The following is a 14708-nucleotide window of genomic DNA, read 5'->3' as shown; positions in this document are numbered from 1 at the left end:
TCTATGAAGCTATCGGCGCGTCGTTTGCTCCAGCATTCGCAGCCGTATGGGCACTCCAAGCTATTTCAGCTGGGTTAGCAAAAGTGGATGCTATCATACATCCAGCGGTGCCGCAAGTGGCGTCCCTTACCTCGCAGATGTCTGCGTTTGCGTCTTACGCTATCAATGCGGTCCTAGAATCTACCAGCCGCACCTCAATGGCGTCCGCCAATTCGGTAGTTTTGCGCAGAGCCTTGTGGTTAAAGGACTGGAAAGCAGATGCTGGTTCCAAAAAATGTTTAACCAGCTTGCCTTTATCTAGAGATAGACTGTTTGGCGAGCCATTGGCTGACATCATTAAACAGTCCAAGGGTAAAGACTCTTCCTTACCCCAGCCCAGATCAAGCAAACCTCAGCAGAAAAAATGGCAGCAGAGGTTTCAGTCCTTTCGAGGTTCGGGCAAGACACAATTCTCCTCGTCCAAAGGGACTCAGAGGACGCAAAGAGTCTCAGATTCCTGGCGGGCTCATGCACGCCCCAAGAAAGCAAACGGAGGAACCGCTTCCAAAGCGGCTACCTCATGACTTCCAGCCCCCCCCCTCCGCATCTCCGGTCGGGGGCAGGCTCTCCCGCTTTTCCGACATTTGGATGTCACAGGTCAAAGACCGGTGGGTGACAAACATTTTGTCTCGCGGGTACAGAATCGAGTTCAGTTCTCGTCCTCCAGCTCGGTTCTTCAGAACCTCCCCACATCCAGACCGAGCAGATGCCCTGCTGCAGGCGGTGGACTCCCTAAGAGCGGAAGGAGTAGTGGTTCCTGTACCGCCTCAGGAACAAGGGCGAGGGTTTTACTCCAATCTCTTTGTGGTTCCAAAAAAGGACGGCTCGTTCCGTCCTGTTCTGGATCTAAAGCTGCTCAACAAACATGTGCACGCCAGACGGTTCCGGATGGAAACCCTCCGCTCTGTCGTTGCCTCAATGTCTCAAGGAGACTTCCTTGCCTCAATAGACATCAAGGATGCTTATCTCCATGTGCCAATTGCTACAGAACATCAACGTTTTCTACGTTTTGTGATAGGAAACGACCATCTTCAGTTCGTAGCTCTGCCATTCGGTCTGGCGACAGCCCCCCGGGTCTTCACCAAGGTCATGGCGGCGGTGGTAGCAGTCTTGCACTCTCAGGGACACTCGGTGATCCCTTACCTAGACGATCTACTTGTCAAGGCACCCTCTCAAGAGGCATGCCAACTCAGTCTACGTGCTACGCTGGAGACTCTACAGACGTTCGGATGGATCATCAACTTTCCAAAGTCGAATCTGTCGCCGTCACAGTCGCTAACGTATCTTGGCATGGAGTTTCATACTCGAGCAGCGAGAGTGAAGCTTCCGCTGAACAAGCAGCGGTCCCTACAGACAGGGGTGCAATCCCTCCTTCAAGGCCAGTCGCACCCCTTACGGCGCCTCATGCACTTCCTCGGGAAGATGGTGGCAGCCATGGAAGCAGTTCCCTTTGCGCAGTTTCATCTGCGCCCACTTCAATGGGACATTCTCCGCCAATGGGACGGGAAGTCAACGTCCCTGGACAGGAAAGTCTCTCTTTCCCAGACGGCCAAGGACTCTCTACAATGGTGGCTCCTTCCCACCTCATTGTCTCAGGGAAGATCCTTCCTGCCTCCATCCTGGGCAGTGGTCACGACAGATGCGAGTCTGTCAGGGTGGGGAGCAGTGTTTCTCCACCACAGGGCCCAGGGGACGTGGACTCCGCAGGAGTCCACCCTTCAGATCAATGTTCTGGAAATCAGGGCAGTGTATCTTGCCCTACTGGCCTTCCAACAGTGGCTGGAAGGAAAGCAGATCCGAATCCAGTCGGACAACTCCACAGCGGTGGCATACATCAACCACCAAGGAGGGACGCGCAGTCGGCAAGCATTCCAAGAAGTCCGGCGCATTCTAATGTGGGTGGAGGACACAGCATCCACCATATCCGCGGTTCACATCCCAGGCGTAGAAAATTGGGAAGCAGACTTCCTCAGTCGCCAGGGCATGGACGCAGGGGAGTGGTCCCTTCACCCGGACGTGTTTCAGGAAATCTGTCGCCGATGGGGAGTGCCGGACGTCTACCTAATGGCGTCCCGGCACAACAACAAGGTCCCGGCATTCATGGCGAGGTCGCGCGATCAAAGAGCTCTGGCGGCAGACGCATTAGTTCAAGATTGGTCGCAGTTCCGGCTCCCATACGTCTTCCCACCTCTGGCACTCTTGCCCAGAGTGTTACGCAAGATCAGATCCGATTGCAGCCGCGTCATACTCGTCGCCCCAGACTGGCCGAGGAGATCGTGGTATCCGGATCTGTGGCATCTCACGGTCGGTCGACCGTGGTCACTGCCAGACCGACCAAACTTACTGTCCCAAGGGCCGTTTTTCCATCAGAATTCTGCGGCCCTGAACCTGACTGTGTGGCCATTGAGTCCTGGATCCTAGCGTCCGCAGGATTATCTCAAGGAGTCGTAGCCACAATGAGACAAGCTAGGAAGTCAACGTCTGCTAAGATCTACCACAGAACGTGGAAGATTTTCTTATCCTGGTGCTCTGCACAGAGAGTATCCCCTTGGCCATTTGCATTGCCCACCTTTCTTTCCTTCCTGCAATCGGGGTTGGAAAAGGGCTTGTCGCTCAGCTCCCTTAAAGGGCAAGTCTCGGCACTATCTGTGTTTTTTCAGAAGCGTCTAGCACGTCTTCCTAAGGTGCGCACGTTCCTACAGGGGGTCTGTCATATTGTGCCCCCGTACAAGCGGCCGTTAGATCCATGGGATCTGAACAGAGTACTAGTTGCTCTGCAAAAGCCGCCCTTCGAGCCTCTAAAGGAGGTTTCCTTTTCTCGCCTGTCACAGAAAGTGGCGTTTCTTGTTGCGATCACATCGCTTAGGCGAGTGTCTGAGCTGGCAGCTCTGTCATCCAAGGCTCCCTTCCTGGTGTTCCACCAGGACAAGGTAGTGCTGCGCCCCATTCCGGAGTTTCTCCCTAAGGTCGTATCCTCGTTTCATCTTAATCAGGATATATCCTTGCCTTCCTTTTGTCCTCAGCCGGTTCACCGGTATGAGAAAGACTTACGTTTGCTAGATCTGGTGAGAGCACTCAGAATCTATATTTCTCGCACGGCGCCTATCCGCCGTTCAGATGCACTTTTTGTCCTTGTCGCTGGCCAGCGCAAGGGGTCGCAGGCTTCTAAAGCCACCCTGGCTCGATGGATCAAAGAACCAATTCTGGAAGCCTACCGTTCTGCTGGGCTTCCGGTTCCTTCAGGGCTGAAAGCCCACTCAACCAGAGCTGTGGGTGCGTCCTGGGCTTTGCGACACCAGGCTTCGGCTCAACAGGTGTGCCAGGCAGCTACCTGGTCGAGTCTGCACACTTTCACCAAACATTATCAGGTGCATACCTATGCTTCGGCGGATGCCAGCTTAGGTAGAAGAGTCCTGCAGGCGGCAGTGACATCCCCGTAGGGGAGGGCTGTTTTGCAGCTCTAACATGAGGTATCTCTTTACCCACCCAGGGACAGCTTTTGGACGTCCCAATCGTCTGGGTCTCCCAATAGAGCGCTGAAGAAGAAGGGAATTTTGTTACTTACCGTAAATTCCTTTTCTTCTAGCTCTTATTGGGAGACCCAGCACCCGCCCTGTTGTCCTTCGGGATTTTTTTGTTGTTTGCGGGTACACATGTTGTTCATGTTGAACGGTTTTTCAGTTCTCCGACGTTATTCGGAGTTAATTTGTTTAAACCAGTTATTGGCTTCCTCCTTCTTGCTTTGGCACTAAAACTGGAGAACCCGTGATACCACGGGGGGGTATAGCCAGAAGGGGAGTGGCCTTGCACTTTTTAGTGTAGTGCTTTGTGTGGCCTCCGGAGGGCAGTAGCTATACCCCAATCGTCTGGGTCTCCCAATAAGAGCTAGAAGAAAAGGAATTTACGGTAAGTAACAAAATTCCCTTCTTTAACCGCTTGGTGCCTTTGGAAACCTACCAGAGTTAAGAGATGCTCAAAAGAATCAATATAGGAACAATGAGGTTTGGACTGACCCGCAGTGGAACAAGAGAATTTTGCTGTGGGACCCCCATCCTCCTATTATAGTAATATTTATTCACTTATATAGCGCTATATAATTCTGCAACGCTTTACATACATCAGAAGCACTGTCTACGTTGAGGCTCACAATCTAAATTCCCTATCAGTATGTCTTTGGAGAGTGGAAGGAAACTGGAGAACCTGGAGGAAACCCACACAAACACAGGGAGAATATAGAAACTCCTTACAATGAGCAGTAGTTGGTACAGTTCACTTTTATAGACCATGGCATCATGTCTTTGAATGAGGGTAATCTAATATTTGCATGTAGCTGAATAGTGGGCTCCCAGAGTTAACTGAAATTGGTGGGCCCTTGGCACTCCTGCCCGAAACATCAAATAGTTTTTACATAGAATTGCATGTTTTAATTTGGAGATCAGTCAGTGCTTTTTTTTTTAGGCGGTTTTTGGTTCAGAGTCCACTTGAAAAATGTCATATGCACATACCCTTTGATATTTCTGGAGCGCCAAGGATGGCACCAGGATGCACAGACCAAAGGGGACTGGTTAAGCAATTAAGCATCGTAATTAGACATGTTTGGAAATTAAGGCAAATGTTTGACCTTTTTTTTTCCTTTATCTTAAACCAATCTGAATAATTGAAGCAATAACTTGCATCTCCTATAACACTACTTTCTTTGTCGCTCCATTGGGAGACCCAGACAATTGGGTGTATAGCTTCTGCCTCCGGAGGCCACACAAAGTATTACACTTTAAAAAGTGTAACCCCTCCCCTCTGCCTATACACCCTCCCGTGCATCACGGGCCCATCAGTTTTTTGCTTTGTGTTGAAGGAGGCACACATTCACGCAAGCTCCACATTTTAGTCAGCAGCAGCTGCTGACTTTATCGGATGGAAGAAAAGAGGGCCCCTAATAGGGCTCCCAGCATGCTCCCTTCTCACCCCACTCTGGTCGGCGGTGCTGTTAAGGTTGAGGTACCCATTGTGGGTACAAAGGCTGGAGCCACATGCCGTTTTCCTTCACCATCCCTTAGAGGCTCTGGGAGAAGTGGGATCCTAACCGGTCACCATGCACTGGGACCGGGCTCCCTCCGCAGCCCCTGGGGGAATCTGACGGACAGGAGACCGGGTATTATCAGGGACAGGCCCTGCTTCTCAGAGGTACTCTGTGTCCCCTTGGGGACGGCGCATAGAGCGCCTGTGTAACAGACGCTGCAGCGGCTGCTGTGTTTTTTGTGTCGCCGGGACTACCGCGCCGACCGCGCCTGTTTGCCGGCCGCGTTACTAAATTTAGTCCCCGGCTTCTGTGGCCTAGTACCATATACTCCCGCCCCCGGGCCTGCCAGTCAGGGGTAAGGGCGGGACGCTAGACTGGACGTCAGCGGTGAGGGCTGGAGCATACTTGGGTATCCTCCTCCCCCCTCACTGAGCACTGTGGGGCACCAGATTCCCGCACTTTGAGTCACGCCCACGGCTCCCTCCTCCTCTGAGAACGCTGGCAGCCATTGTTATAATCACTTATGCCGGTGGAGAACTTCAGAACGAGCGCCACAGCTCTGGGAGGCCCAGGCAGGGAATCTGGTGGACACACAACCGCTTTGGGCGGTCGGTAAGCCGCACCGGTTTCCAGGTGCTGGCCCCCCTGGGTGCCGAAGTGTATATATATATCTATATATTGTATACATTTGCTCTGTTCGGCCGCATTATTTGCTTTTGGCTATATACCCTCACTGATTGCTCTAAGAGGAGACAACAGCATGTCGTCCGCAAAAAGCAAGGGTGCCAAGGCACAGGCTTATTTTGCAACCTGTACCTCTTGTGCGGCTATGTTACCTGCAGGTTCCACCTACCCTCATTGTGTGCAATGCTCGGCCCCTGTGGCACTCACTCAGCTGGAGCCTCAGGCACTGGTGGGACCTTCGGCTCAGGTAGAACCACCGGCTTCCACTGTCCAGGTGGCAGGGACAGAGTTTGCAGTGTTGGCTGAGAAACTTTCTGAGTCACTTTCACAATCCATGGCTCAGTCTATGGACAGATGGTCTGCTAAGATACTAGAAGCCTTGCAGTCCAGACCGGTAACACAGGCCCCGGGCACTGTTGATTCATTGCCCCCAGGCCCCCCTCGGTCGGCGCAGCAAAGTGCTAGGTCCCACGGTGAGGACTCCGACACGGACGGCAGTCCCAGACCGGCTAAGCGGGCTCGCTGGGAACTTCCATCGACTTCATCACACTGCTCAGGGTCTCAGCATGAGGACTCTCTGGAGGATGAAGCGGAGGTCGCAGATCAGGGCTCTGATCCTGACGTTGCTCTCAATCTTGAGACACCTGAAGGAGACGCAATAGTAAATGACCTTATAGCGTTCATCAACCAGGTGCTAGAACTTTCTCCTCCAACTCCACCGATAGAGGAGTCGGCTTCACAGCAGGAGAAACACCAGTTTAGGTTTCCCAAACGTACACGGAGTGCGTTTTTCGATCACTCCAACTTCAGAGATGCGGTACAGAAGCACCGAACATTTCCGGACAAGCGCTTTACTAAGCGCCTTAATGACACACGTTACCCCTTCCCCCCTGACGTAGTTAAGGGTTGGGCTCAGTGTCCCAAGGTGGATCCTCCAGTCTCTAGACTGGCGGCTAGATCCATAGTAGCAGTGGCAGATGGTTCATCGCTCAAGGATGCCACTGACAGGCAAATAGAGCTCCTGATGAAATCCATCTATGAAGCCATAGGCGCGTCGTTTGCTCCGGCATTCGCAGCCGTGTGGGCACTCCAAGCTATCTCAGCTTGTCTGTCTGAGATTAATGCAGTCACACGTGCCTCTACTCCGCAGGTTGTGTCTTTGACTTCTCAGGCGTCGGCGTTTTCGTCCTACGCCATGAACGCCGTCCTGGACTCTGCGAGCCGTACAGCGGTAGCATCCGCCAATTCGGTGGCAGTCCGCAGGGCCATGTGGCTACGCGAATGGAAGGCAGATTCTGCTTCCAAGAAGTTCTTAACCGGTTTGCCATTTTCTGGCGACCGTTTGTTTGGCGAGCAATTGGATGAAATTATTAAACAATCCAAGGCCTTACCCCAGTCCAAACCAAACAGACCTCAGCAACGAACGATACAACAGAGGTTTCGGTCCTTTCGGCCCTCAGCCAGGTCCCATTTCTCCACGTCCAACAGGCCACAGAAGGGCCAGAGGACCTCTGATTCATGGCGGTCTAAGTCACGTCCTAAAAAGACCGCCGGAGGAACCGCCCCCAAGGCGGCCTCCTCATGACTTTCGGCCTCCCCAAACCGCATCCTCGGTCGGTGGCAGGCTCTCCCGCTTTTGCGACGCCTGGTGGCCACATGTCCAAGACCGATGGGTGAGAGACATTCTGTCTCACGGTTACAGGATAGAGCTCAGCTCTCGTCCTCCGACTCGTTTCTTCAAAACATCTCCGCCCCCCGAGCGAGCCGATGCACTTTTTCAGGTGGTGGACACTCTGAAGGCAGAAGGAGTGGTGATCCCCGTTCCCCTTCAAGAATGTGGCCGCGGTTTTTACTCAAACTTGTTCGTGGTGCCAAAAAGGGACGGATCATTCCGTCCCGTTCTGGACCTCAAACTGCTCAACAGACACGTGAAAACCAGACGGTTCCGGATGGAATCTCTCCGCTCCGTCATCGCCTCGATGTCCCAAGGAGATTTCCTAGCATCAATCGACATCAGGGATGCTTATCTCCACGTGCCGATTGCACCAGAGCATCAGCGCTTCCTGCGTTTCGCCATCGGAGACGAACACCTTCAGTTCGTGGCACTGCCTTTCGGCCTGGCGACAGCCCCACGGGTCTTCACCAAGGTCATGGCAACAGTGGTGGCGGTCCTACACTCTCAGGGACACTCGGTGATCCCTTACTTAGACGATCTTCTAGTCAAGGCACCCTCCCGGGTGGCATGCCAACACAGCCTGAACACTGCTCTGGAGACTCTCCAGAGGTTCGGGTGGATCATCAATTTCCCAAAGTCAAAATTGACACCGACCCAATCGCTAACTTACCTCGGGATGGAGTTTCATACTCTCTCAGCGATAGTGAAGCTACCGCTGGACAAGCAGCGTTCACTACAGACAGGGGTGCAATCTCTCCTTCGAGCCCAGTCACACCCCTTGAGGCGCCTCATGCACTTCCTAGGGAAGATGGTGGCAGCAATGGAGGCAGTTCCCTTTGCGCAGTTTCATCTGCGTCCACTTCAATGGGACATTCTCCGGAAATGGGACAGGAGGTCGACGTCCCTCGACAGGAACGTCTCCCTTTCTCGGGCAGCCAAAACCTCTCTTCAGTGGTGGCTTCTTCCCACTTCTTTGTCGAAGGGAAAATCCTTCCTGCCCCCATCCTGGGCTGTGGTCACGACGGACGTGAGTCTGTCAGGGTGGGGAGCGGTCTTCCTCCACCACAGGGCTCAGGGAACCTGGACTCTGTCAGAGTCCTCCCTTCAGATCAATGTTCTGGAGATAAGGGCAGTGTATCTAGCCCTAAAGGCGTTCCAGCTGTGGCTGGAGGGCAGGCAGATCCGAATTCAGTCGGACAACGCCACGGCGGTTGCGTACATCAACCACCAAGGCGGCACACGCAGTCGTCAAGCCTTCCAAGAAGTTCGGCGGATTCTGCTGTGGGCGGAAGCCACAGCCTCCACCATCTCCGCAGTTCACATCCCGGGCGTAGAAAACTGGGAAGCAGACTTTCTCAGTCGCCAGGGCATGGACGCAGGGGAATGGTCTCTTCACCCGGACGTGTTTCAAGAGATCTGTTGCCGCTGGGGAACGCCGGACGTCGACCTAATGGCGTCTCGGCACAACAACAAAGTCCCGGCATTCATGGCACGGTCTCAGGATCACAGAGCTCTGGCGGCAGACGCATTAGTTCAGGATTGGTCGCAGTTTCGACTGCCTTATGTTTTTCCTCCTCTGGCACTGCTGCCCAGAGTGTTACGCAAGATCAGGTCCGACTGCCGCCGTACCATCCTCATCGCCCCAGACTGGCCGAGGAGGTCGTGGTACCCGGATCTGTGGCATCTCACGGTGGGTCAACCGTGGGCACTACCAGACCGACCAGACTTGCTGTCTCAAGGGCCATTTTTCCATCTGAATTCTGCGGCCCTCAACCTGACTGTGTGGCCATTGAGTCCTGGCTCCTAGCGTCCTCAGGGTTATCTCAAGAGGTCATTGCCACTATGAGACAGGCCAGGAAACCAACGTCTGCCAAGATCTACCACAGGACGTGGAGGATCTTCTTATCCTGGTGCTCTGATCAGGGTTTTACTCCCTGGCCGTTTGCCTTGCCCACTTTTCTGTCTTTCCTTCAATCCGGAATGGACAAGGGTTTGTCTCTTGGCTCTCTCAAGGGACAAGTATCGGCGCTTTCTGTGTTTTTTCAAAAGCGTCTAGCCAGGCTTCCGCAGGTCCGCACGTTCCTGCAGGGGGTTTGCCACATAGTCCCACCTTACAAGCGTCCGCTAGAACCCTGGGATCTTAACAGGGTGCTAACGGCTCTTCAGAAACCACCTTTCGAGCCGATGCGGGATGTCTCTCTATCACGCCTTTCGCAGAAGGTGGTCTTCCTAGTGGCAGTCACATCACTTCGGAGAGTGTCTGAGCTAGCAGCGCTGTCATGCAAAGCCCCCTTCCTGGTGTTTCACCAGGATAAGGTGGTTCTGCGTCCGGTCCCGGAATTTCTCCCTAAGGTGGTATCCCCTTTTCATCTCAATCAGGATATCTCCTTACCTTCTTTTTGCCCTCATCCAGTTCACCAATGTGAAAAGGATTTGCACTTGTTAGATCTCGTGAGAGCACTCAGGCTCTACATTTCTCGCACGGCGCCCCTGCGCCGTTCTGATGCGCTCTTTGTCCTTGTCGCTGGCCAGCGTAAAGGGTCACAGGCTTCCAAATCAACCCTGGCTCGGTGGATCAAGGAGCCAATTATCGAAGCTTACCGTTCGGCTGGGCTTCCGGTTCCCTCAGGGCTGAAGGCCCATTCTACCAGAGCCGTGGGAGCGTCCTGGGCTTTGAGGCACCAGGCTGCGGCTCAACAGGTGTGTCAGGCGGCTACCTGGTCGAGTCTGCACACTTTCACGAAACACTATCAGGTGCATGCCTATGCTTCGGCAGATGCCAGCCTAGGTAGGCGAGTCCTTCAGGCGGCGGTTGCCCACCTATAAGAGGGGGCCGTTTTACGGCTCTTTTTATCGAGGTATTCTTTTACCCACCCAGGGACTGCTTTTGGACGTCCCAATTGTCTGGCTCTCCCAATGGAGCGACAAAGAAGAAGGGAATTTTGTTTACTTACCGTAAATTCCTTTTCTTCTAGCTCCTATTGGGAGACCCAGCACCCGCCCCTGTTCCCTTCGGGCTGTTGTTCTTTTGTGTACACATGTTGTTCATGTTGAATTGTTCTTTGGTTCATGGTTCAGTTCTCCGAACATCCTTCGGATTGAGTTTACCCTAGACCAATTTATAAGTTTCCTCCTTCCTGCTTTGGCACCAAAACTGATGGGCCCGTGATGCATGGGAGGGTGTATAGGCAGAGGGGAGGGGTTACACTTTTTAAAGTGTAATACTTTGTGTGGCCTCCGGAGGCAGAAGCTATACACCCAATTGTCTGGGTCTCCCAATAGGAGCTAGAAGAAAAGGAATTTACGGTAAGTAAACAAAATTCCCTTCTTGTCTGTTACCTTTGCAGTACTGCAGCAGTTATTTTGCACACGTTCTAAGGGACCTGTCATGTAAAAAACAAACTCACAACCTGCAGATATGGGGTTAATCTGCAGGTTATTGCGCCCGGCAGCTCGGACTTTCAATCATAAGGGTGCATCTGGTGCAGTTTGTCACTGCACACTGGTGGCTGTAACCCCGCCCCCAACACTGACTGACAGCTGGCTCTGTACTGATGCAATGCTGAGCCAGCTATCAATCAGCACCAGTTGTGTGGTTAGAGCCCGCTGCTCACTATGCACAGAGTGGTGACAAACCATGGTGGCTGTGCCCCTATGACTGAAAGCCCATGCTGCTGGGAGGAATAAAGAGCATTTATTTCCAGCAGCGAGAGTTAATGCTGCAACTGTGTGACATCAGAATGCTATTAACCTGCAGATTAACCCTATCTGCTGGTTAAGTGGTTTTTTTTGTTTTTTTTTGTTTTTGTTTTATATGATTGTTTCTTTTAATGGTCCCATTTCATCTATGGTGAGTTGGGGAAGTGTGGTGATGGCTCACTGACATGTCTAGTATCCTTGTTTTCATTAATGGACTATATTTTTGCTATAGCACATGGACTTTAAACAGCAGAATATAACATTTGTGTAAATTAATTTTTTTGAAATAAAATGTGTGTGTATATATTTTGTTCAATTTTCTATTTTCTCTTGATCACCAGCAGATACAAACTTTCAGTGGGCAAACACCGGAGCAGCGGTGTTTAGCTCTACAGCACAGAGCCAAAAGTCAGAACGTGAAGGTGAAAATGATGAAGATGTGGTTCACAGTGATGACGTGCATTTTGAGCCCATTGTTTCATTACCAGAGGTAACATTTTAAGTGACGTTTTCTAATATGACATAAATTGCTTTTCTTCATATTCATGAAGCTGAGAAACTCATTACTAACTAAGATACCAGTTACATGTGCATGCTCCTAACACAGACCCCAGAAATATATTTTTGCATATATGTATATTCAGATATTCACTACTGGTTAGATCGTGAGCACTTTTAAAGGTATAAGGCCTGGGGGGAAAAAAAACTGTGTCTAAATTTTGAGTAGGATTTTGTAATTCGTTTTTCATTCGTGAGTATATACATTTCTCCCAGTAATATAGCATACTTCCTGTCACGGGACTGCCTTTCCTGGCTCAGAAACTTGCAAATGCATACTCTCAGCCAGAACCTGACTAGTGGGCACGGCATTGCTCCATACAAGTGTATAAACCAAAGCCGCTCCTCGACTAGTGGGCCCTAGTTGTGTTCAGGTTGGGAGTATGCATATTGGAGACCAAAAAAAGAGGCAAACAAAGTTAAATGGCTAAAGGTAAAAATGTATTTTTTATTTATCAAAGGATATATAGTAAAGAATCATCATAGAAAAACACTCACATTAAAACCAAGGTGCTACTAGATGTATACAAAAAATGGGGAGAAGGGGAAAGAAAAAAATTCCATCCCAATCCTACAAAAGGCAGACACAGAAGTGTAAAATATAGGGAGATGCAGGGAGAGTACAAAACTTGATAACATGGAGGGTTATAAAATAGAGAATATTACACATATTTAGCTACAATATTGCTATTTATCCCGGCCATAGTAAGGCAGAGTAATCCCAATAAACGCCCTCAAAGTCAAAATAAAGTCTCATGGACACAGTAGCCCCTACAATGTGTCTGACTGACACTCTGCTCACGCTGGCAGCACAGCGGGAGCAGAGTGTCCCTTCAACTGAGGTCTGATCTTGTGCTCGGACCACAGCTGCGGGGAACGGGCTGACACTGAGGAGGGGAGGGCCGATGCTGAGGAGGAGAGGGAGGGATTTATCCCTCTCTGCTCCGTTGCCGGCTATTGCCATTCTCTCCCTGCACTCGCAGTACACTGGTGTACTGCGAGTGCAGTGCGATTTTTCTCTTGCTCCATAGACTTGTATTGGTGTGAGAGAAACAAGGATTGCATTGCACCCGCAGCATGCTGTGATTATTTTCTCAGCCTTAATCGGACCGAGAAAACAATCGCTCATGGATGCTGGCACATAGGCTAATATTGGTCCGATTGGAATACGATGTTTTATCACATTCCACTCGCTCCGATTTTCATGCCATCTGTCTTGGGGCTCGTGCGCACGTTGCGTTATATCATGCATTTATGCTGCGTATTGCACTGCAGCGTAAATGCCTGCATCCCCAGCACAATCTATGTAGATTGTGCGCACGTTGCTTTTTTGAACGCTGCGATTTGGATGCTAAAATTTTGACCCAAATCCAAGCGTTCAAAAATGCAGCATGTCAATTAACTTGTGCACTTTGGAAGTAGCTCCCACTCTGTCTATGGTAGAGGCAGCATCCTGAGCGCATGAAATCAGCATCTATTATGCTGAAACACTGCATCCATTATGCAGTGTTTCTGCAGCGATTTGAAGCGCACATGCACTGTCAAATCGCTGCAGAAATTTAATCATTTACGTGCGAACAAGCCCTTAGGCCTAAGTCTTCATTTCCAGCCATCCCTTTAAGGCTCCGAAATCTTTCTCTCTTAAACCTAGTTGTTAAGTTACATGCGCTATAATAGTTGTACTTTTTATGATTTTCCTAGGTGGAAGTTAAATCAGGAGAAGAAGATGAAGAGATCCTTTTTAAAGAGCGGGTGAAGTTGTATCGGTGGGACAGAGAGGTCAGTCAGTGGAAGGAGAGAGGAGTAGGGGAGTTAAAAATACTTTTCCATCAAGAGAAGAAATGTTACCGCGTTCTCATGCGTCGGGACCAAGTACTGAAAGTATGTGCTAACCATATGATCTCAAACGAAATCAAACTGGCTCCCTTAAATACATCGAATAATGCTCTGGTTTGGACAGCACACGATTATTCTGGTAAGTATTTCCTGAAAATAATATAAAAAGTAGTATAATCTGTTATCTAAGTTTAGTTTGCTTCTGTAAGTAGAAGTTGTAAACTAAAGGTTTTTCAACATCGCCATCCAGACTAGGGTGATGAGAGCATCTCACTCACCATTGCTGGGAGTCCAAACCAAAATTTTAAAATATTGGCCAGTTTAGCTTTTATTTGTCATCTAACCCTCTATATAATATTAACTTCTTCCAGACTGCCCAGGAACTTCACTTGGGTAATCCTCATGTAACTCTGCAATAACATTCTAAGGCTAAGTTCACATTTCCGCTAAAATCTATCAGTCACAATCCGCTGCTCTTGTAAACAGCGGAATCCGTTTAGCGGATTCCGCTGCTCCCATAGACTTGTATGAGCAGCGGATTGTGACTGATGATGCTGCGTTGCACCCTCCGCCCGACTGATCAGTCGTGGAACGACTGACCGCCGGGCGGGGGGAACGCAGCATGTAACGTTTTTTGAGCAGCGAGATCCGTCGGATTTCGCTGCGCATGCTCTCTGGCTCCCTGCACACGTCACCAGCTTTGGTTGGTTACCCGATATTTACCCTGGTTACGGTGCAAGGAGCCAGCGCTAAGCGGTGTAGGCCCGTAACCAAGGTAAATATCGGGTAACCAAGGTAAACATCGGGTGCTTTGCTGTTACCCGATATTTAGGCTGGTTACGTGTGCAGGGAGGCCGACACTTCCCCGCTCGGCCCCGCCCCCTCCCGCACTCCGCACATGTATGTACACACACACACACCTGTCCCCAGCCATGCAGACAAGCACTGCCACTGACACCCTCGTCTGGCCCCGCCCCCTGCTCGGCTCCGCCCCCTCCCGCACTTTGCATGTACACACACACACATACATACATACATACATACATACATGCACATACACACACTCACTCACTCACACATACACTCACCTGTCCCCAGCCATGCAGACCGCAGCACTTCCACTGACATCCTCAGCGCCTGGCCCCGCCCCCCGCTCGGCTCCGCCCCCTCCCGCACTTTGCATGTGCACACACATACATA

The 14708-nt window shown here is 51.0% G+C and overlaps 1 protein-coding gene across 3 annotated transcripts in view; it reads left to right on the top strand.

Moving 5' to 3' along the window:
• The window catches only part of LOC142291709 (E3 SUMO-protein ligase RanBP2-like), a 189831-nt gene that overhangs the window by 170770 nt on the left and 4353 nt on the right, over window positions 1-14708 (top strand). For 2 of the 3 annotated variants that reach the window (XM_075336442.1, XM_075336440.1), the window contains exons 26-27: window positions 11456-11604; window positions 13374-13647. In XM_075336442.1, the coding sequence (XP_075192557.1) occupies window positions 11456-11604; window positions 13374-13647 (423 nt within the window). The remainder of the gene's footprint in view (window positions 1-11455; window positions 11605-13373; window positions 13648-14708) is intronic. The other variant, XM_075336441.1, reaches the window with a different exon arrangement.

Source organism: Anomaloglossus baeobatrachus, chromosome 2 (assembly GCF_048569485.1).
Source record: "Anomaloglossus baeobatrachus isolate aAnoBae1 chromosome 2, aAnoBae1.hap1, whole genome shotgun sequence".
NCBI lineage: Eukaryota > Metazoa > Chordata > Amphibia > Anura > Aromobatidae > Anomaloglossus > Anomaloglossus baeobatrachus.
This window is presented reverse-complemented; position numbering and strand designations above follow the sequence as displayed.